The 24,849-nt window shown below is 35.8% G+C and overlaps 1 protein-coding gene and 1 long non-coding RNA gene across 13 annotated transcripts in view; one reads left to right on the plus strand and one right to left on the minus strand.

Moving 5' to 3' along the window:
- Nucleotides 1–24,849, plus strand: part of LOC118203570 (uncharacterized) — a 133,669-nt gene that overhangs the window by 41,856 nt on the left and 66,964 nt on the right. The window lies entirely within an intron of this gene.
- LOC118203569 (phosphatidylinositol-3,5-bisphosphate 3-phosphatase MTMR14-like) overlaps nt 1–24,849 on the minus strand; it is a 143,603-nt gene that overhangs the window by 34,264 nt on the left and 84,490 nt on the right. For all 7 annotated transcript variants that reach the window (XR_015044414.1, XR_015044415.1, XM_085827700.1 and 4 more), the window contains 4 exons: nt 23,649–23,708; nt 23,384–23,487; nt 4,252–4,357; nt 30–100 (listed from right to left, as the gene is read on the minus strand). Coding sequence is in view for 5 of the 7 variants with exons in the window: in XM_085827700.1 (XP_085683826.1) it covers nt 30–100; nt 4,252–4,357; nt 23,384–23,487; nt 23,649–23,708 (341 nt within the window). In the remaining 2 variants the exon portion in view is untranslated. The remainder of the gene's footprint in view (nt 1–29; nt 101–4,251; nt 4,358–23,383; nt 23,488–23,648; nt 23,709–24,849) is intronic.

The raw sequence follows: 24,849 nt of genomic DNA on the forward strand, positions 1-24,849 counted from the left end.
TTTTAAACAGCTTTTAAAGAATTACTTACTCGTTCTGCATATAATGCTGAGTCAGTCGTGACACTGAATTCTCCTTTATTGAACCAGCACGGATAAGAAACTAAATGAGGAAGAAAAGGTTTAGAAAAAAGGTTTCTCATTCAAAATGCAAAATTTAACATACTAGAATATATTTCATGCATACAATTTGAAGCAGTAAAAAGGAAAATTCATGTCGCTCAAAGAGCAGTGAATTAGTTGTATATATGTTACGGTGAAACACCGAAATATGGAGAATGTCGACTTTCACCGGTGAATGTCAACATTCATATAGTCTCTTGGTGTATGTCCGAAATATTTTCCAAATACTCTTATTTCTGACTTACACCGGTCAATGTCGACATTCACCATGTACTAATGGTGAATGTTGAACATATAACAATATTATATTTTCTTCTCCGTAATTCAGTCGCGAATAAACGCATTTGACACTTGAAATAAGAACTTAAGAACATGAGAACCTAAAACACACAATACATTCAAAATGAGAAAGGAAAATAATAGAAGTTAGAAACTTACTTAATTATACAGTACATTCTAAATGAGAAAATAAAATAACAGTAATAAAAAACTTACTAAATTATGTGATTCAAATCTTATTTATTGCAACAACTTAAACTATAATGGCACTTTATGACCTCTCTTTTCGACTTTCACCAGAGCATATCTGTGATTGTCGACATACACCGGTGAGGGTCCGAATATACAAAAATGTAGTGAAATATTCGGTCTTTCACCGACGTATTTGGTGAATGTTGATATTCTCTGGTGAAAGTCGACATTCACCAATTTCGGTCTTTCACGGTAACATATATAATTTATAAGAATATGTAAACTGAACACTTTAATAATAGTACCACTCAAAACTTAAGAAAAGGATTGCAAGAGAAGTAGCATTACCAGAAGAATTAGAGAAATATGTTTAATGATTTGGTGCCCGATTTTAAATATTTATCACCATTAAAAATGTGAACACTGCGCCATAAATTCTGCAAATAGAGTTAATTTACAATGTAATACAAATCTTTAAAAGGTTGGAAAATTTATTTGATCATCATTCGTTCGTATTTGTCAAGAGATAAATGCCCTCAATTCAGAAATTTTACAGTAAGAATAACATTTTGTTAGAGACTACATTTATATGTGAACATGTTTGTAGCAAGAAATAAAGATTATAATTATTTACAATACATTATTATTTACATAAAAGCATGTGTATTTTTTCTGTACAAATAGAAGAAATAATTTAACAAATAAAGATAATGCTGCTACTGTTTATTCTTTTCTTGCCCGAAAACAAGTTTTCATAATTTTAAGTTTAAAGAATTTAGTAGTTAGTTAAATTTATTTGAAGTATCAACCTGAAAATTTAATGTTTAGCTATCAATACGCTTTAATTTCAAAAATGTAAAAACTTTTGTTGGCTTCAGGTACCAACCTTTAGAATTCAGATAGAAATTAAATTATCAATTTTTCCTTTATTATTTTTATATATGTTTAGATAACTGCTTAGTAAGCTAAAAGTTTCAAATTTAGTTGAAAAATTAAAAAAAAAATTGGTCTGTCAGCCGTTTCCATATCGAGCATTCATTCTGCATGCAATTTGAGTTTGAGACTACTGCTTTAAAATATTAGACGCCAAGCTCATTTTTCTTATTCTGGCCCCTAGAAACTGATGTGGCGCTTGACGCGTCATCACTACAGTAAAACCACTTACTGAGCACTGATATGAAACACTGAAATGAGACCGGTTATAGCGTAACATGAGCCAAGATCTTTCTATTGCAGGATATCTGCTTCATGATTTCGGCGAGAAAAAATTTTCAATCAGCTAATTTCGACTACAAAATTTTTCTAATCCTGAGAAATACGTCTTATACAATAGTTACTTCAATAAACAAAATAAAAAGTAAATATAGTATTAAAACCTTCATTGACATTACATTGAAAATATGACAGCTATTAAACAAGAATATCACACTGAAATTTAATGGTGGGCAATGTATCATGGGCGTATGTACCCCTAGAGAAAACTGGCGAGAGATTTCCTATTGCTAGAAGATCACTTAAAGTTTATAAACTGGGTCATATGCTAGGAAGTTGTCTTCCCATGTATTTATTTCCCAATAGCTTTCAGATATTTAGCTGGTATCTTCGAAATATAACAGCTCTGCAGATACCTTGCTATGCAATAAAAATTTCTGGGTTTTGATTTAAGCTCTGAGCTTTTACACGCTTTTCGATGATTAAGTTTTCTCTGTAAACTAGTATTGTAGCTTACTGTATACCAGTGTTTCTTAAACTGTGGGTCGCGATCCCCAGTAGAAGGTAGCCAAAAAATTTAGCAATTTTGATATTTAACTTATTATAATAATTTTACGACTACCAAATATTTTTACACGACGTATCTTGAAATAGATAAAGATAAGACAATACAGACAAAGAAAAAAGGGAAACGTTTCGACGCATTCTTTTTATAATAGAAATGTTCATTTTACTTGCTTTGCACATGACGCTGTCATTTCGTATGTTACTTAAAATTTTCACATTGTTCCAAGTCTTAAAATTAAAAATGAAAGTTAATGACCTAAAACTGTAATAGTATATTACAGTACAAGTGAAAAAAATTGACAGTTTCACACACGCGTGTATCGCATTTGCGCAATTCTTATGGGGGTCCCACAAAATTTTCGTACATATTATATGGGGCACTGGGGGTCGCGAAAAAATCCCAGTGATAAAAAGGGGTCGCGACTGAAACAAATTTAAGAAACCCTGCTATATACAATCCTCAGGGAAAATAAATCGTGGAAGTCTATGTAATAAATCTACAGATGAGTTCTTTCTATAACAGAATGCTTCAACTTTGGATTACATTTATTCTATTAATTTGACTAAATTACTTTCCGAAGCATTTTATCTTATCAAAAGTTTACCTTACATAACTTACGATATATTCTAAAAATATATTTATTAGGTTTAGAGTTGTGTTTTGTTTAAATACATACTACAATAAACTACATTCAAGAAGCACAAAATTCCGAAGGTCTAATAAGAATTATTAGTTTCGATGATTTTGATGTAATTATCCAAAGTCTTGAAATAAAGTTTTCTGCAATCTACTTCTCCATATTCTGCAAAACGTTGCTGTTAAGTCAATTTGTTTCTATCATGCACCTTCATTATTTAGATCCCTGTTAACATATCAGTTAATATTTCTTCATCTAAACATACACTGACGTTACTATGTTGGTGGAAATGCTGTCATTCTTGACTGGCGATTTTGGATCAATAATTGCTGGTTTAAATTACATTAATATATGCAAAACTCATGGGCTGAAGTGTAGCATTGATTAAATCCAGAATCAAATTCCCTTTGTATAAGGAGCGAAAAAGTAAACAGTATTAAAGCATTAAGAGGAATTTAAATCAATGTGTGAGGAGATGCCGTGCTTTTGATTTTGGAAATCATATAGTGTCAATTAAAAACTTACTTTGCATGAAGAAATTTGAAAAAATTTGTACCAGAAACTTAGTGCAGCGGTTCTCAACCTTTAGACTAAGGAGTACCACCTAAACAAAAACTGAAAACCTGTAGTACCACCACTACAAAGTACTACTTCTACCACCACTCTTGAACAAAACTCAGATCGCATAAACTTACGACTGTTAAGAGAAAAAAATCCAGATGTTGGGGTTTTAACTTTTGAATTTTGTACTTAATACTTTGCTGCTTTGTGTACCACCTATTTTTCTCTTGCGTACCACCTATTTATTTTTCTCTTGCGTACCACCAGTGCTACGTGTATCACCGGTTGAAAACCCCTGACTTAGTGGGTACGGACCCGGGCAATCGTAATGATAGAATTCCCAATGAAGTATTTTCGAATTACCTATTCTACTTTTCCATATTTCTAGAATTAGGTTACGTCAGACTGCAAGTCAGATACTATTGTTCAGTATGAAATTGCATACATCTAACATTAAAGAATGCAGTCTAGAAAGTAGTTCCCCCCCCAAAAAAAATGGGGGCGCTGAAGAACCCTGAATTAACTTAATCAAAAGTCTTTACCATTTTTTTTTTATTATTTTACTAACTATTTAACTAAAATCTGGATGTAAATATGTGGATAGCATTGAAGTATTTAAAGCGCATTTAAATCAAAATGTACGAGATTTAGGAATATTTAGTGAATTAAAAAGATGACTTACCTTTTCTTTGAATAATATTGTAGGAACGGGAAACCGTTTGCTGTTTCTGATACGTTGAGATTCCTTAGCCAGTCCCCGGTATGATTCAGCATTGAAGATTAAAGATCTAATTAGAATGGGGAAGTTCATTCAGGATTTCAACAAATCAAAGGCACAGAAATCGAAATCTTGGGCAGTTTAAAAACTAGAAATGTGGCTCTGAAATTAAACTGTTCTCAGCTACTATTGTAAAATTTTGCTGACTCAATAACAAGACAGTTTAAATTAGTAATTAGAAAGTTTCAAAATTTATTATTCGAGGACGTACGTAAGAAAAAGGACTAAGTTTCAATGGGATTAATTTGAAAAAATATTAATTTTCAAAATAGAAGAAATACTTCTGGCTGAACGAATGGAGAGTAGCAAATATTTCGAATAAATCATATCAAATGTACTCAATATTTAAATATTGTCAATGAAAATATGTTAATAATTCATATGTATGGCAATGTTATTCTTAATTTTTGTATTACATTAATATACTTGAATACATGAAGTTAAGATGTCCATAATACATGTTACTTGGAATTACTGAATAATTACAGCCTCACCGGCCGCCGGATATGGATACGGATTATTAACTTGCTTAAATGTCCCCAAAAGGGGCCTTAAGCTAGATAAGAGAATTAAGCCTCTGGCGGCACACGATTGACGAGCTAGCAGGTAAAACTCCAAGAAAGGTCAAGTAAGTGAGGTAAAATTGGGAAGACCATCGTCTCCTGTACTGCATGTGTGCCAATCGGATGGAAAGTGAAGAAGGGACGAAAGTCATACCTCGCAAGAAATCAAGTGAACGCCGACAATCAAAGTTAGGTTCCGAAGTTGGGGTCTCTAATCATATAGAGTAGCAATAGATCCCAATATCTACTGGAATGATTTTGTAACTATGAACTTCTGAAAAATTTGCAGTATTACAACCACGTCCACTTTTGGAAGAAACGCTTATTAAGTTCAATAATGCGGTCCGCTATAAGGTCGATTTTCAAGTCCCCGTGGTTCAGTGTAATCAGGTAACTGGTATTTACAATTTTTCGCAGAATTTTATTTGGTACTACATAAAGTTTGTGGAAGTCTGCCTTTGAGGCTGATGCCTAAGCTGCAGATATGTAGCATGGAATTAGCCTGTAAGGATCTTAAGTTTTACTAACGTTTATTTTATTTTAAATCTTTACTATCACTTCTTATTTTCTACTTCCGGCCAGAATTATAAGCGTGAAGGAGTTTATGCAAAGTTGTCTGGCGAAAGCCAAGAACTTAAGTTGTGGCTTTTTGCCAAGCGAGAGAGAGGAAGGAGTTAGTAGAAGCAGGCCGCTTGCTTTAGCAGTTTTTACTCGGTTGCTGGTTGCCTTCCAGGCCAGAGGTTTAATCCTCTTGATAATTTTAAACGTATTGTAGTGTTAACAGTGCTCTGTACTACATACGGCTTCCTGTTAATATATGGCCAATCTTCCACGTAGGCCCTTGTTTATTATTCCAAAGTTAAGTTAGAGTTTAGTTAATATTTTTATATTCTTACGTTCAGACCACAAGTGGTTGGTCTCTGTATTCCGAAGTCCGCAAATCATTGTAAAGAGAGAAAAATAAAGGGTTTCGTATACCCTTCCTGTGTATCTTGTCTACTTCCCACATTTATTGAACATAGCTTTAGTAAGCTCCCTGTTCCGAGTCAGGTCTTTGAATGTTCCCCAAGCAAGTAAGGAGAAACACTGAACCTGATAGTGGCGCCCAACGAAGAAGAATAACCATGGCCGAGTTTCAAGAAGAACCTGTGCTGCCTGCAGAAGCGGCTCAGAATTCAGAAATGCCAGCTGCCGCCCTGGAAGGATTTGGTTACATCGTCCAGACCATGCGCGCAGCGATGAAACCAGAAGCAACATTTAATGGAAACTCACAGGTAACCAGTTTTTTGGAAAAATTGGAGGACCACTTCATGATGTATCCCGTGCACGAGTTCCAGAATGTCACCTTAGCTACTAGCGCTTTGAGGGGCCAAGCGCTTAATTGGTTCAAATGTATAGGCAGAAGTCTCTTGGGTCAAGCAGGAAGTCCCACCTATACTTACGAAAATTTCGAGACTGCCTTAGTAAAAGCCTTCCCTGTCGTAAGGGATCGTGCGAAATTAGAAACGGAACTTTTCAGCATATATCAGCAAAGAATCGAAAATCTTTCCACCTTTATTTTAAGAAAAATTTACGTCTTCAAACTCTTGTATGGAAACCGTCCGGATCCTGAGATAATTCAAGTGATTTTGCCGAGGTTACTTCCCCAAGTGCAAGACTTTATTGAATTAAGGAATCCGACTACACTGGAAAAGTTATTTGAGCTAGCAATCCAGTTTGAAAGTAGAAGAACGGCGGACATTGAAAGAAGACGCCAATATCAACAACGAAACCAATTTGGTGAGCCAAGACCACAGCAAATTCAAGCACACGGCTACGGAAGCAAAGCGAATCAGTGGGCAAGGAAACCCGAGCATCCAAAAACAGCCGGCGAATGTCGACAGTTCAATAGCAATCCAGGAAAAAAGTCTCAAGGCCAGTGGAAAAAGAAGGAAAGCATTGAAAGAAAAAAGGATTTAAACTAAAACGGATTTCTGCTGACGGGAGGGTGCGGAAATCCGAAGGCCAAGAAAACCCCTCTTCCTTCAAGTTAAATACAGTAATGGTGAAAAATTTGACTCTTCCGAAGATTGAAGTGTTGGTAAATAACATCCCAGCCACCGCACTCCTGGATACAGGCGCGCAGTGTTCCTGTGTGGCAGATTTTTTTAGGAAGTATTTTCGTAAATACCGCATATATAATTCGGATAATACGACAGTGTTAGCTGCGCAGGGAGAAAGATGTAAGTGCATAGGTAAATTACCGCTATATGTCCGTATCAAGGACGACCAAGTAAAGGTTATGTTTTTTATAGTAAAGAATCTGCAAGCACATATTATCTTAGGGATAGATTTTCTTTCAGAGGCAGAAGCAACGCTGGATTTTAATGAAGCGTCCCTTAAGCTGACGATGAAACCAGTTCGAGAAGAAAAAACGGAACCGCCAATGTTAAACCTTGATCACCTGCCTAAGGAAGAGCAACAAAGAATGCGACAAGTGGTAAGTGAATTTGCTTCGTCATTTAGTGATATTCCAGGATTTACTCAAGTTACTAACCATAGTATCGACACCGGAGATTCAATGCCAGTTCGCCACAAAGCATACCGGTATGATAAGAATAAAGAAAAAATTACAGAATGGCACATTAGAGATATGTTACAGAAAAAGATCATAACGCCCATCTAAAGTAGTTATGCTAGCCCGGTAGTTTTATGTAAGAAAAACAATGACTATTCACTAACACATCCAAAAAGGTGGCGTTTCGAGATTGACAATCGTAAATTAAACTCCATAACTAAATATCCGGTATATCCGTTACCTATTATTGAAGAAATTCTAAGGAACATAACGTCTACCAAATATATGACGACTTTAGACTTAACGACTGGTTATTTTCAAATAGGGGTTAGACCGGAGGACGTGCCTAAGACTGCTTTTATAACCAATTCTGGCACTTATGCATTCCTGCGTATGCCGTTTGGCTTTTCAGGGGCACCGGCAACATTTCAGCGATGTATGGACATTGTGTTAAGGCCTGTTCTTGGAAAGTCCACAATTATCTATTTAGACGATATCATTATTACTAGTGATAATCTGGACCAACATGTACAGGATTTAAGACAGGTGTTTTCTTTATTAAATGAGGCCGGTCTAAAAGTTAATGTCGAAAAGTGCAAATTTGCAGCCCCTAAATTAAAATATTTAGGTTACAAAATATCTCAGAAAGGAATCGAGACAGACGAATCAAAAATAATCGCTGTGCAAAAGTATCCGCCGCCAAATACGGCTAAGAAGCTCTCTTCTTTTCTAGGACTTTGTTCATATTATAGGTCCTTTATAAAAGATTTTGCAGCTATTGCTGAACCATTGTTAAAATTAAAAAGAAAAAAGGCAAGATTCTCGTGGACGGCCGAAGCAAATAGTGCTTTCGAAAAATTAAAACAAGCATTAACGCAAGCCCCTGTGTTGAAATTTCCTGAAAAGGATGAGAATTTAGAAATTTCAGCGGATGCTTCGGATTATGCGGTAGGAGCGGTACTTTCGCAAAATCAGCAGCCCGTGGCATTTTTTAGCCGAACTTTAAATCAAACACAAAGAAACTATTCCGCGACTGAGAGAGAGGCACTTGCAGTTCTGTTAGCAGTGCAAAAGTTCCGAGTCTATTTTGGAAGAGCGCCAATAACAGTGTATTCTGATCATGCGGCGGTAACTAGATTGTACTCAGGGAAAAACTTATCCCCAAGGTTAATAAGATGGGCACTCAAGCTACAAGAATATAATCTGGTAATCAAGCATATCCCCGGAAAGGAAAATATCGTAGCAGATGCCCTATCCAGAATAAAAATAGATGAAGAAGGTAATACTGTAAAGGTGGCAATGCTCACAGCATGTACAATAAATTCCCGAGAAACTGTAATAACCGAACTGGGTAAGGATCCTGAGTTTGGAAACATTTATGAGTATTTAAAGGATCCTGAAAATTTTAGCCACCAAGATACTGTGGCGATAAGAAATAGGGCGGCCCATTACGAACTAATAGATGGTCTATTATTTTATACAAAAACTACAAATTCCAACAACGAATTTCGACCTGTTATCCCAGTTAGTCTTTGATTAAATATTCTGCAGGAGTTACATGACAGCCCTTTAGGTTCTGATGCTGGTATTCGAAAAACTATCCAACGCGTACGCGAGGCAGTCTATTTTCCTGAACTGCAAAAGTTAACAAGGGCGTATGTCCAGTCCTGCCCAACATGTCAAGCAGTTAATTATATTAATTTCCGCCCGGCCGGGTTTCTAAATGAAATAATTGGCATCGATTTATTGGGCTCTTTCCCAAAAAGTAAGTTAAATAAAAGTCGGTATCTCCTTGTTATGGTTGATCATTTTAGTAAGTGGACCGAAATTGTTCCCTTAAAACGAGCCTCCGCGAAATTAGTTACTGATTCTATTTTAAATAAATATATTTTAAAATACGGGGCGCCCCTAAAAGTTATATCGGATAATGGTCCTCAATTTGTAAGTAATATATTTGAAGACATGTGCAAAAAACTGGGCATACGTCATTTAAAAATGGTCCCGTATCGGCCGCAATCAAATATAGCGGAACGGGTCAATAGAAATATAGTGAAAATTATCCGTATTTATGTTAAAAATTTTCATAAAAGCTGGGATAACTATGTCAATGAATTTGCTTTCGCCCTTAGGACCGCAAAACATGATACAACGGGCAAAACTCCTGCTGAGTTATTTTTAGGCAGAAAGATTATAACGCCGTTAGATAAATTATTTTATGTTCAACAAAGAGCCCCAGAATTTAAAATGGGTGATATAGAAAAATTAATTAAAGAAGCAAAAAAGAACACTGAAGTAGTACAAAGAAAACAGAAGCTCTATTATGATTTGAAACGACGGGGAGTAACTTATAAAGTAGGAGATGAAGTATTAAAAATTAAGCATTCACTTTCTTCAGCACCAGAAGATAAAACCGCCAAATTTTTTCCACGATTTGAAGGACCATATGTCATAGAAAAAATAACTCAGGCTGTAGTGGTGTTAAAAGCCAGGAATGGTGAAACATGCTCCGCAAACACTGACCAAATAAAACCATACTATGACCGTAATAAAATGCAAATATTTACAGATCTTTTGCACGATCCGGCACGGCAGGCACAAGCTCCAGAGGTGGAACAACGACAAGCACAAGGACAAGCCATTAGGAGGCAGGAGCAATTGAAAAGAAAGTTTCCCCGTTGGAAAATTGAAGGTAACAAGAAAAAGAAGCCGTTCCACCGACCACAAAAGAGAGCGCACGACCACCCCCAGAATGAAGAAGGGAGAAGTACGACGAATGCAAAGAGAGCCAGGAGAAATAACGGCAACTATAACCCGGCTCCCAAACGGAAGATCTACTCATCGGACAGGACTCTACGCAGCAAATGTCGCCGAATTGCGGAAGGACCACCAGCGGCGGAGGAAAAGATACAAGGAAAATTTGAACGGCCAGCAACGAGATCCAAGCAGGAACGAGAGAGAAGTGTCCCGGTTCCGCCAAGACCAGCAGCCATCAAACGGCCAAGACCACAGGCAGAGGCGAAAAAGAAGGTATTCAAGGGTGACCGAACTAGAGGGAAAAGAAAGCTCCTAGAGGAAGGTACTGAAGGGCGAGCCCGCACAAGAAGGAGGATAAATCAAACACGAATCTTTGCTACCTTCCAGCACTGAGCAAAGAAAAGAATGTCCGAATATCACAAAGATAAGTAAAATTTTATGTTACTTTGCAAACTTAAGTTAATCTTTCATTCTTACTGCAAGTGGCAGATTTCAAGACGTTTTACCTCATGTGAGGTCTACCTTATCGCCAAAAAGGCGAGAAATGAGTTGTTACCTATTTTGGTATTATGTTTTTCAATTACTCGCGAGTAAAACTAAAATTAATGTATAATATGAATGTGTAAATACTTGAATATTGTAAAAGTTATTGTATAAAATTTTATTTAAAAGATTCTCGCAAGAAAGAAGTTTTGGTCTGAAAGACTTTTGAAATGTAGTGTTTCAATGTAGAAGAATTGGCACTTGCTTGAAAAAGAATAGAAGTTAACGATGTACTACTAATGTATGTTTTAAATTGTGTAAAATTAACGGCATGTTAATATGTCCTTATATACAATGTGAACTGTTATTTTAAATGTTAAGAAATACTGTGATATGGTAAAAGTAATGCCAAAAGTTTTAAACTTATTCGTGTGACTGAAAAAAAAAAGAGAGAAAAGTATTGTGAATATGTGTTAAAGGTTGAATGAATGTAGTTAGGCTCTCTGACGCTACACTTCAGAGTTAGCCACTTTCAGAATAGTACCTCAGGGTTTAGAGATGAAGATAGGGTGTGTTACGAGGTCTTGTTATGTTGAATTTTAACACGTTAGTGTTTTGATTGTAGGCGGCAGTGTTGAACACTGGTACATAAACACATTCGTGTTCGGTGTTTTCTTTTACAACACATGTCAGAGAGCACGGGGAGAGATAATTAAATAAAAGTCATGAATGTAATAAGAATGTTAGGAGAAATATAAATATTCATGTTACTTGCCATTTAATTGTGTAACATTTCATTAAACTAGTTTTCCTTCCAGATCTCTGGAAGGAACCAGATTTCAACTAAAAGCTCCTGTTTAGATGCAGTACAGATGAAAAGTAATTGTCCATGGAGCTGATAATGTAAAAACAAATTTTTTTTTAAATTTCTAGTTTCTAGTGAGAAATGTTTGTAAAAGATTGGCCTCGCGTTAGATTCTAGAGCTAAAAGTTTTCAACAAGGTCGTTTTAGACCTCAGTTTCAAACTAATTAACTCTGGCGTCTGGCGGGAAGTATGTAAGGATCTTAAGTTTTACTAACGTTTATTTTATTTTAAATCTTTACTATTACTTCTTATTTTCTACTTCCGGCCAGAATTAAAAGCTTTAACTTATTTATGCAAATTTGTCTGGCGAACGCCAAGTACATAAGTTGTGGCCTTTTTGCCAAGCGAGAGAGAGGAAGGAGTTAGTAGAAGCAGGCCGCTTGCTTTAGCAGTTTTTACTCGGTTGCTGGTTGCCTTCCAGGCCAGAGGTTTAATCCTCTTGATAATTTTAAACGTATTGTAGTGTTAACAGTGCTCTGTACTACATACGGCTTCCTGTTAATATATGGCCAATCTTCCACGTAGGCCCTTGTTTATTATTCCAAAGTTAAGTTAGAGTTTAGTTAATATTTTTATATTCTTACGTTCAGACCACAAGTGGTTGGTCTCTGTATTCCGAAGTCCGCAAATCATTGTAAAGAGAGAAAAATAAAGGGTTTCGTATACCCTTCCTGTGTATCTTGTCTACTTCCCACATTTATTGAACATAGCTTTAGTAAGCTCCCTGTTCCGAGTCAGGTCTTTGAATGTTCCCCAAGCAAGTAAGGAGAAACACTGAACCTGATAAGCCGTGCATTGCATACCTATAACTTTGAGAGACAATACAGACTGATTTCCTAGGATTGGTGTATACAACAGGCTTTTCCTGGGATGTACTTAATATGACATGTCCATATGAGCCTTTGGTTAATAATAACCCTTAGATAACTTACATTATTTAACATGGTTTCACATTATCCCGAATAAGTAAAGTGCTATGTTCCGAATCTTATACGCCTCCTTACCAATACGAGCTTTGAGGCATTTACAAAGATTCCCCTTTTCGTGCAACAGTCCTCGACATCTAAAACAAAATTGGCATTAATGGGATAGATCTCACGGCTGCCACCGTATCGTCTGCGTAACAAGCTAACATAAAATTACAATCCAATTTATATTTGGGAAAACTGATTACGTAAAAAAGAGAAAGGGCGCAAAACAAAAACCTTGGGCCTCATGTTTTTGAAGGCTGAATAGACATTTCCTTCACCGACACTGAAAGTTCAGAAGGTAAGCTAAGAATTGAAAAGAATAATGTCCCTGTAAAAGTTCATTTTGATTAGTTTGTAGATCAACGCTTAACCCTTTGAAGGGCACCGGTATATAATATATACCGGTTGTTTGTCAATTTTTTAACCTCCGAAAAAATGCTAATTTTTCTACACCAAAAGCTACAATCGTAAGTGTCTAGTGTTTTCTTTCAATTCTAAATGGTAGCATCACCCTATGAATGCTCAATATTTTGCAGTTATGAAATTAATATACCTCTTTGCAAGGTATCATGTTGGAAGATTCATAAATTCTATTGGAGGGAAAGAAAAAATTCAAAATCTGCAAATATATGACGTACACATGCTGAATCTTATATATTTACTTCATTTTTGTCAGAATTGATAATTAACAGAAGATTACTTATACGATTTTAAAACCGGTATATAATATATACCGGCGTCCACACTGAGGGTAACACGCCAATAGATGGCAGCACCAGTTTTCTCCTTTTCTACTCTGTGGCATGACAGAATTTCTTTATTATTATAACAGTTTATGATGTAATAATTTTTCATGATTAATTTATAAGTCGTTTGGGATTCAATATTATGTTCATGGAGGAATGGGGAGTTTACTGACCCTGCGCTAGGACTGAATACAAGTATATTAGTTTAATTTATTCTTTGTGTACTCAGCTCGAGTTTCATTCGTCTGTGTGTAGCTAAAATTTTTATTTCAGCACTTATCCCTTTCCAAGAGAAAGACTCATCGATTTCAAAATTGCCATCTGGGGTCAAAACTTTACACAATTGTGGGGGTTAAATGTGGCATGTTAGCCTCCAAAAGACACCCGTTGCTTCGTGTTTTCCAATATCCTAGAATGCAAGGAAAATGAAAGAGGTGATTGACAACTAATTTGTCATTCGGGAGTCACGCCTTCTTCCCTTTGTGAGCTGTGATAAGATCACACAAAGGGAAAGTTCACTTAAAATGGAAATGTACATCTCATAGTGTAATCACAAAAACTCCTGGTTTGAAAGCTTTTATTCTTTAGGGAAATTCTTTTTAATTCTTTGTTAATTTCAGATGAAAGACTAGAGAACACAAGAGAAATTTGCGCTCTGGCTGATACAAATAGGTTGTTTCCGAAATAAATTTTCACAGTTCGTGAAAGGAGGAAAAATATTTCTGAGGCCCGTTTTAGATGCAAACTAAAATGTATCCAAAAGTTGAAAAGGAGCCCCTATGAAGCCAAAGGGATTGAAAATCAGAATAAGAGCTTTGAGGTGTATCAAATAATAAAATTGTTTAACGGCGTTTCTTCCTGAAAAAAAAAAAAAAAAAAAAAAAAAAGATATATATTACAAACTATACAAAAAATAAAAAAGGGACCCTTACGGTCCTCGATGATCTAAAGTGTGTGTGCGTGGAGGGGGGGGGATTCTTCGTATACTGTATGAAGCATGGTTTTGTTCACATATTATCTAAAGCATAAAATACAACTTCAAAAATGCAACATACTTTCTCAGCTGAGTCGGTCGTAGTGCTTCATTTTCCAATTTTTTTAATTTTCGGCTGAGTTACATCTGCTTGTAATATTATACTAGTTCAGTTACAGCATAATACGATTTACACATGCAGTGTTATATTTGCTAAATTTTTTTATAAAATAATATTGAATTTAAATCAAGTTGAAAAGCTTTTTACCCATATTTTACATAAGTATGTTCAGCTATGTTGCATCATCAAATTGCATAAAAACATAAATTTTATTTTTAAAATTTTAAATTTCTGCCGAAATTTAAAAAAAAAAATGCCTTTAGACTTACACAACTATATTCAAGCACTCATCACCACAGACGCACATCAAAAGTAGGCAAAATTAATTTTAAAAACAAAGATTAACAGTTGGCAATGGAAAAAAATGTCCTACCTGGAAAAAAATGTCCTGGAGGGGCGCCGATATAAAATATATACCGGCTCTCAAAATTCAGGATTTCGCTCTAGATTTTTTTAAGTCTCAATTTTGTGTCCTTAGGATCCATAAGTTCATGTAAAATTTTACCACAGTTTAAATTATTTTATATACCGCCCCTCAAAGGGTTAATATGCCAGATGTGGTCGAATTCATCAGCTGCCGAGTGGTAAAATAACTAAATATTGGTAGTTCGATTCGGGTTCAAATTCAGACGAATAGGCGAACTGCATGATAGTGTTCGTGGTTTTCCCATTTATAACATAAGAGCTTCTCTCCCTTAGAAATTCCTTAATGAAAACATGCCTCCCAAGAGCAAGAAACTTCATGAGTTGTAAGCCTTTAACACCTAACCTGAATAATTATCAACTTAGTAAACTAATTTAATTTCCAGTTTCAGAATTGTTCTGAATGCATAATTTTGTCAACAATAGATAGTAAATTGTTGATGAATCTCCTCTTGCATTCGTTGATGTACTCAAATTATGTCCTGATCAGGTTTCCTTTCATCTTTTCCGAGTAGTCATTTGAGTAGAATAAAGTAAATTTGCTGCTATTCTGAATTACGTAAAGAATGACGTGCACAGAGAAAATTTGGTTATCTCCAAGAACTTGCGTAATCCCTTGATTCGATGATAAATTTCTCAGTATTTCGTTAGTTTATATGATCAAGGCAAGGTAATCGAGAGCTGACTGCTTATGAGGAAGGTGCCTTCGCGAAGAACATTTTAAGGGGAAACTAGATCGTATCTTCGTTATACACGGGAAAATCACAAAAATTCCCACGCAACGAATCCACGTTTTGAACCCATGTCGAAATAGCAGTGTACAACTACTTTACCGCTCGGCCACTAGTGAGCTTTCAACATTTCAATTAACCAGGTTTTTGCAAAGCTAATTTTCACTAAGGGGGTTATGGTTTGATCTATAAGAGATTAAGACAAAGCACATTATGGCTATCTGCCTAAGGGAAGGGCTGCTTTCGTGGAGAACTTTTTGAGGGAAACTGGCTCGTATACACGTTACACATGCGGAAAACCACGAAAGCACGCATGCAGCCAACCAGTTTGCCTGGAATCGAACACAGGTCGGAGCTATCATTATTCAGCGACTTCGCCGCTCTCCCGCTGGTAGTTTTTGTAGTTGCTAGAGGGAATTTATGCTAATAAAAATGAAAAGTTCGTTAGATTTTCAGATGTTTTAATTCTTTGATTGCTAACTGCTCAAGTTGAAGCAGAGTGCAGCATCAGAATGGTTGACCAAATAAACGAGATTTCATTTTATCTCGTTGCTAAGCAACGAAATAGGTGGGAAGTTTCTACGAGTGTTGGACATACTATACTATGGAAATGATTTCCGAACATACACATGAGACAACAGGAAAGAGTAGTGATGGGCAACTTCAGTACTTTCTTGTACCCGGTACGGGAGTAACGGGTACAGACAAGTACCCGGTACAAAATACCCGTTACTCAAGTAACCGTTACTTTGAAAAGTAAGAAAACCGATTTCAAGTACCGAGTACCCAAGTAACGATTTGGAGTACCGAAGTAACGAAATACCGGAGTAACGGTTTGCTGTACCGGAGTACCCTAGTAACGGTTTGCTATACCGGAGTACCCTAGTAACGATTTGGAGAAGCAAAGTACCCTAGTAACGATTTGGAGTACCGAAGTGCCCTAGTAACGATTCGGAGTACCAAAATATGCAGCTAACGATTTTGCGCACTGAAGGAACTCTGCCACGTCACCACGTGTTTGATTTTATCTGTACGGAGTAAGATTTTGAATATCAGAAAACATGTCAACTACGTAAGTGTCTGAGGAGCAGGCCATTCATGCACACAAGGAGCGCATATCACCATTTCGCAAATACAACCAGATACTACTGTCCTCGTACCAAAACTGAAGTGAGCTGAACCCTCATCGATCCTCCAGTAACGAATACCGAAATACAGAGAAGAGACGCATATTTTCGTTACAAAGTAGCGAATACCGAAAAGTACCCGTTTCGGTACAGAAGTAACGAATACCGAAAAGTACCGATTTCGGTACTGAAGTAACGGGTACTTGGATGTACCGATTTTCAGTACCCGTTACAACTACGTACCCGTTACAAAATACCCGGTTCAGTAGTACCGATTCATCACTAGGAAAGAGCCAAAGCCTTCGCCAAGCGCACATTTACGTTCATAGTCTACACAGATGCCTTGCGCCGGACGTACAGTAATAAAACCTCAGAATTTTTAATGCTTTTGAACTAGGTTTCAGTTACCCTAGAAATGTGGTTTTAATAACAAAGTGATATTCTCCGGTTTCCCAGAAAATAAAATTACTTCCTGGCGGAGTTTACTTGATGCAGAACTTGAGAATATACTCTACAATATGCGCAATAACATTTTTAACGGCCGCGGACACTTAGCCGACGGAACACTTAACCGATACCAGTTAGCCGACATGGACACTTAGTCGACAAGGACACTTAGCCGACAGGACATTTAGCCGACACACAGAATTCGCCATCAGGGCATTTAGTTACGGTACAGTTAACTGTCAAGACATTTAGTCAACAGGACACTAAGCCGATAATGACGTTTAGCTGACGCGTACCCAATAATCATTTAAATTTACAATCAATTACAAAATTTCTCGATTTCTCCATAAGTTCAATATTTAAGTTATTTTTTTCCCTTATCAGTAAAATTCAGTTTTCGATTCTTGAAGATCTCATACGTGCTTTTAATTATTGTGTTAATTTAGCATTGTTTGATATGTATCGTGCTGTTTGGTGTATATTGGCCAAATTGAAAAAGTGCTGAAATTTCTCGTCAGGGAATGTGAATTAAATTTCGAAAGGAAAAAAGAATTTTTTTAGCTAGGTACGACGGTCACTTAATTACATTTTAATATGGGAGCTTCAAAAATTAAACGTAATGTTTCTTCATTTAAACAACTAGGTATTTTTGAACATTTTCTCATGATTATCAGTTTCCCTTGTTTACTTAATGAAATAATTTTCCAATCTCGCTCTTCCAAATGCTTTCAAATTTCTAATATCTTTACGCTTCATTAATATTATTTTACTCATCACATCATTTACATTCTTTCCATTACAAAATCGTTTGGCTCCTCCCACTATTGAAATTTCCTTTCCATGTCTTATGAAGCGACACAATCGCAGATGTAGGTATCCAGCCATTGCCTTACCCTGTATATCATAGAGGTAAGAAAGGAGTCCTACTTCCTACCTCCGTGCTGTATATAGCAAGTGAAATTACTGAGCATAAGTTTTTCTGTGCTAGCATTAAGTTCAGGAGATTTAAATGCGAAACATTCAGATACCATTTTAGCGAAGTAGGAGGGGATGAACAATTATATTCGTACGGAGCAATTATAGTTATTTGACAGATACTGTTTAGGCATAGCTTGCTTGTAGGAATATCGTGCGAGAATCCGCAGTGAGGTGGGATCATTCATTTCGTGTTACGAAGCGCAGTTACTTGAGACACATCGTAGGCTAGACTGAACTGGCTTCTGTCTTCAGCGTAGTAGGAGTAGACAGTTCTGAAAAATCTGAATAATGAAATAAAAATTATTCTTATTTATGAATTACATTATATATATATATGGTGGTGAGGCTTAGTTTAGCAAATGTATTCTATTTTGTTATTAGAAACAATTTAAAAAAGTGAATTTCTAAGAAAAGCAAAGGTATAAATTATTTGTGACCTCTGTAATTTGCAGTTCATGTCACCATTCTTGACATAAAAATATTTTGACATTTTATTGACCATGCCTCTCGCTTAAAATACTTACTTAGGTTAATGTTTATTGCCCCTAAACTTAGTTAATAATGTTTAATTTAGAAGTAAAATATTCTTTAAGGTTTTGTTTTTTTCATAACCGAAGCTGCAGAAGGGGGGCCATAAAGTAGGGTGGAGCAAAGTGACACATCGTGAAAAGTCACCGTAATGTAGTGCCATCTAACGATGCTAGATTTAACTATATCTGTCATGTAAATAGATAATACAGTCAAAAGTCGTTAATCCGGACTCGTCCGAACTTCGGCGATTCCGGATTATAGATCATCAGTTTAAATCTGGTAAAATGGCATGCAGAAATTATAAAATTAAAAATATAAAACCGTAATTTACGAAATAAAGAACAATTATGATCTAAAGTGTATAAAAATTTACAAAAAAAAGCTTAATATTTATTTGTTTACTTTTTTAAACATTTCTTTCAATGTAAGTTCTTTAAGTTGCTTCGTTTTTTATGTGATAATACATTCTCTTTAATTCTATAAACAGACATAATTTCTTGTTCAGATACAAAGTTCCGCTGTTCAAGTCCTATAATTGCTGTGTCGAGAATACCGACTAATTTGTCAATCGAAATTTTTTCGTTTTCAATAACCTCTGTCACTTTCTTCGCTATCGGAAGCGAATTATAATGACGAGGCATTTGATTTAAATCATATCAAAGACTAAGTACATCGACATGAAATACTACATTGACTAAGCAATTATAAGTCAAATAAAATAAAAACATCTGCCCTTAAGATAAGGATAGTGCTGACAGATCAACTTCCAATTCGCCGCCGCTGCGTTAAAGATAAACAAACGTTAAAGTTTAGATAAACAAACGTTAAAGTTTAGATAAACAAAGCATATGCCTTTATCCATTTTTTGCAGCAATTCCACTTTTTGTTTAATGGACTCCAAAAGATACTTTCGCTTTGTATATCCTTTACATATTAGTGAATATATATCGGAAATTCTATTTGACATAATCGAAAGTTCAAGCTTACTTTTATAAAATTGCTCTAACAGTCTGCAAAAAATAATAATCCGGATCCAATTCGAAGATTAAGGAACAATGCAATCTGCAACATTAACTGAAATAGATAATTAGATAATTTTAGCTTAGCTTATCCCGTCCGTTATACATTAAACGCGCATTCGTAAACGTATTTTGCGAACGCGCACACGCAAATTCGTAGCGGTAAAGGTCTTACGCGCATGCGTCAACACGACGCATACGCAGAAAGTTTTTATCTTTGAGGTCCGGATTATAGATCATTCCGGATTATGGGTGTCCGAATTAACGACTTTTGACTGTATTATTTACTATGTTTTGAAAGTCGGGATGTGTAATTTGCAATATAATATGTTATATTAATGTTTTTCTTATAAAATATAACTTTTCTCAATATCTGTTAAAATGTATAAATTTTCATTTCAATTCTCATTAATTAAATTTTTTTTCATCTTTCCTTCCTTCTCTTTCTCGTTTTTGGTTTAGCGGTCACCTAACAGAAGTAAGTTTGATTTATGTAATTACGGCAAATCCAATTTGCCTAAGAGGAGGGATGCCTTCCTGGAGGACTTTCTAAGGAAAACTGCCTCGAATACATGTTACACATGGGAAAAACCACGAAAAGAGCCTGTCTGTTCGCTGGATTCAAAGTCGGACTCAGCTGCCAATGTTCAATAACTTTACCGCTCGGCAGCTGCTGAGTCTAACAGAAATAGAGCGACCGTTTTACTTAATACATAACCAGTCTCTTCCAATGAAAATTGCCTTTTTAGGCTGGAACTTTATTAATACATTCAGGAAAATGGGCACGAAAAATTTTCTCATTACCATGTAGCTAAACCGAAAACGAGAAAGAGAAGGAATGAGAGAGAAAAAATAAATAAATAAAATGAATTAAAAATGAAATGAAAATTTATACATTTTTAACAGATATTGAGAAAAGTTATATTTTATAAGAAAAACGTTAATATAACATATTATGGTACTTTTCCGTTTTGCCGGAGCAGACGGTAAAGTCGCCAATAATGGTACGACCGATGCCAAACGGAATATACTCGCTGGTAATCTTTTACTCTTCATTTTCAAAACAGGTCGCAGCCATTTCTTATCAGATTGATTGTTTCTTTCAATACTGGCATACGATTGGTTAGGTTAGGTTATTTAATTACGGCAAAGCACACTAGGGCTATCTGCCTAAGGGGAGGAATGCCTTCGTGGAGGACTTTCTAAGGTAAACTGGCTCGTATATACGTTACACATGGGGAAAACCACGAAAATACCCATGCAGCCAGCCCGTTCGCGGGATTCGAACCTCGGACCGAACTACCAGTGTTCAGTGACTTTACCGCTTGGCCGCTGATGGGCCCCAATACTGGCATACGATTACATAGAATTTTTATCAGATAGAACAATTTTATGCCTTAAGGCCATTTGTGGTAATTAAGTCAATTAGAATGCAATCACACCACTCACCCGAGGGTGAAAATATAGAAAAAGCAAAGGGTTAAATTCATCAATTCTAATTGAGAATGCACTAGCGAAGTAAAGCACTGTGGTTTTACTCGTACATAATTTCTGAATAAGCTGTTCGTACGAATTTAAGTAATTCTTGCATTTAAACTTGTATTCCAAATTAACAGTTAACTTGGAATTAATGTAGATATTTAGAGAGAATTATATTTTTGTAGCGTAGTTTGCGTGAGATGAGATCACTTGGGGTCACGTGATATGAACTGGCGAATCAGGATGTTGAACCATGAAAGCAGAGTAAATTCTTAAATTAATGTCTTTTTATTAATTTATTGTCTTTATTTATTGGCTTTTTGGAAAATTTTAAACAATATTAAAATGTTTATGGCTTCAAAATAAAAAAAATTCTTAGAACTAACATTTGCTAAAACTTTTTATGTGTATGTTGTCGCCAATAAAGTCTGCTTGGCGAGATTTGCGCCGAAAATTACCCATCACGACTTTCAAAACATGGTACATAATATTATCTATTGACATGACTCATCTAGTTAAATCTAGCATCGATAGATGGCACCACATTACGGTGACTTTTCACGATCTAACACGCTTTGCTCCCCCCTACATGGTTTGTGGCCGCCTCCTCCTGCAGCTTTAGTTATGAATAAAACAAAACCTTAAAGAATATTTTACTTCTAAATTCAACATTAAGCATTAGTTTAGGGCTATAAACATTAACCTAAGTAAGTACTTTAAAATGCTAAATTAACACAATACTTAAAAGCACATATGAGATCTTCAAGAATCGAAAACTGAATTTTACTGATAGATGAAAAAAATAACTTAAATATTAAACTTATGGAGAAGTCGAGAAATTTTGTAATTCATTGTAAATTTAAATAATTATTGGGTACGCGTCAGCTAAACGTCACTGTCGGCTTAGTGTCCTGTTGACTAAATGTCTTGACAGTTAACTGTCCCGTAGCTAAATGCCCTGACGGCGAATTCTGTGCGTCGGCTAAATGTCCTGTCAGCTAAATATCCTGTCGGCTAACTGTCCGTGTCTGCTAAATGTCCTGTCGGCTAAGTGTTCTTGCCGGCTAAATGTCCTGTTGGCTAACTGTCCGTGTCGGCTAAGTCTCCGTGTCGGCTAAATGTTCTGTCGACTAAGTGGTGTCGGTTAAGTGTTCTGTCAGATAGGTGGTTGTCGGCTAAGTGTCACGGACCCCATTTTTAATATATATTAACATAATTATCTGGAGAATTGTTAATGTCTTATCTGGAGAATTGAGTTACCAGCGCTACACAAAATTTTGTACTATAGGTATGCGAAGTTATGTGATCTCTCATATCAATGCGATAATGTGTTCATTTTAATTGCAATTTAAAGTAATTTAGCGAAGTAGCAGCTTGTGGTTAATAAACTGGAATATTTGAAAGCACAATAATAGGATCTCTTCCACTGCAAGACAATAAGCGCCTAACATGAGCCAGTGTTGCTTCCTGATCATTGTTTAAATGTGCTGTCATTTCTTGTAGCAATGTTCTAGTTTCCAAAGTAAATGTTATGCACAAAATGTTTTTAAGCGTTATTTCGCTTCGTTTTCAGTTATTGAACTTACTTGACATTGCTTATTTTCATAAGAATTTTTCATAAAAGAAAAGAGTTGAAAGAAGTATTAGATGCTAAAAATAATTGGCGCACGCAAAGTTTTGATGAAAATTTTGTCCTGTGGTGGAAAAGATCCCAATATTATTACTTCGCTAAATTTAAAATATTCCCATCTATTAACTGAGCAGTTTTACAGTATAAGAGTGCTATTTAGAGATCTCTCCATAAACTGTAAAATTAAGTAATCTCAAACTTATTAATAGGGCGTGGACGGGTTTAGTAAGCTACATATGGAGAGAACAATAAATCTGATATGAAACAATTGCAAAGCTGATGAAATTCAAGATAAGCACTGTTAAAAATGGATGTGTAATAAAGCTCAATTACAGGTTTCATATCTTGAATAAAAGTCTACAAGGCAAACGGGGCTTATTGATATGTTACAATATAAAGTTTAGAGTTGATCGGATATGACTGATACGTAGCAAACAAGTTTAAATTAGTTTTCTAAAGACGTTTAAAGCCAGTTTTATGAATTATGCACAATGATTAATAAAACCTCAGATCGGACCTTCTTAATTTTGAAAAACATATTTCGGTTGCATTTATGAAAACTAAAAAACATCAATTGTATTATTAAAATTTAACAATGAATTTTAGGAAGTTCATAAAACTAATACGAGAGCATTACCCTTCGTCGAGAACTTGTTTTTCATAAGCGATTCTGTTCTTCGCTATGGGAACAATGATTTTCTTTGGATAATGGGCACTCAGATGTGGCAAATTTCTCATCACCTGTCATTAAGATTTCAGATGTAATTATTTCTTGCGTTTGTTATGTACAGTATTACTTTAACAAAGAAGAAAGTTATCAAACTTAAACGATTAAATTTTGACTAAAATGAAGAATAGGGAATTGAATAAAATTCTAGAATGATGCATGAAAACCAACTCACCTTACAGTCATAATCTTTAAAGAAAAGTATCCGACAGTAGTCCATTATTCGCTTATCATTCTACAAAAAGGAAAACATTTGGGAAGAATTAACATGTCTCATCTTAAATCTTAATTTTTTAGTACAGAATAAAGTTTTTGAATTTTACCGCTATATACACTGATGGAAAACTGCAATAAACGTGACCCGAGTTCTAATAGCTTCCAGTTTCTTATCCTAATGTTCGACTTAAATACATATTCACTATCTGAATGCACATAATTCACCATTTTAACGTCTAAAACAGTAACGACGTGGATTTCTCTTTCACAGAAGCCAAAATACCTTTGGTTTCTTACTCTCAATCATGTTACACGCAAGTTTAGGCAATAGCTTAAAGAGCTGTGATAATTTATTCTAGCGTCATCGAAAGCATATGCCAATGACGAAAATTTCGGACTACGAGTTAAATCACTTATCGAAAAAACCAGACAAAGGCTGTATTTTACAAAATCTAGTACATGAAACACACTGGTTATCATAAATTAAGGAAAAATCACAAAAATCACCATTACTGAAAAAGTTACATGTAGAATTTAATGAAACTTACCCGCAATATACAGCACATAGTAAAGTATCAAATAACATAAAAAGAAATTAACAGACAAATATGGTAGTATAGAAATTAGCACATGTATAAAATGAACAAATCGAAGGTGTCAGTTTGCTATAGGAAAAGTACCTTCAATATGGAATATGATCGCCTCTAGAAGCAATACAGCACATATAGCGATGTGTGATGCTCTCAATTATGCGGTCTATCAGTTCCAGAGGAAGCGAGAGCCATTGCTCTTGCAAAGCAGTTGCAAGCGCGACAAGGGTATGAGGGGGCGTATTGAGAGCAGCTAGACGTCTCCCTAAAGCATCCCAAACGTGCTCGATAGGCTTCAAGTCCGGGGATCGAGCTGGCCACTCCATGCGCATAATTGTTTCCTGTTGAAGATAATCATCTACGATGCGAGCCCTGTGTGGCGTTGCGTTGTCGTCCTGTAGCAGGAAAGCATCACCTATTGCCTCGCCATATGGGCGCACATAAACATCAAGAATGTCATCTCTATAAATCTGAGAATTCACGGTTCTCCTTGGAAAGACATGGATGTCTGTGCGTTCACCCAAAAAGATGCCGTCCCAAACACAGACACTGCCCCTTTCGTATGCATCT

Source organism: Stegodyphus dumicola, chromosome 12, assembly GCF_044657685.1.
Source record: "Stegodyphus dumicola isolate Sdum_Otavi_A_Nest chromosome 12, ASM4465768v1".
NCBI classification, from domain to species: Eukaryota; Metazoa; Arthropoda; class Arachnida; order Araneae; family Eresidae; genus Stegodyphus; species Stegodyphus dumicola.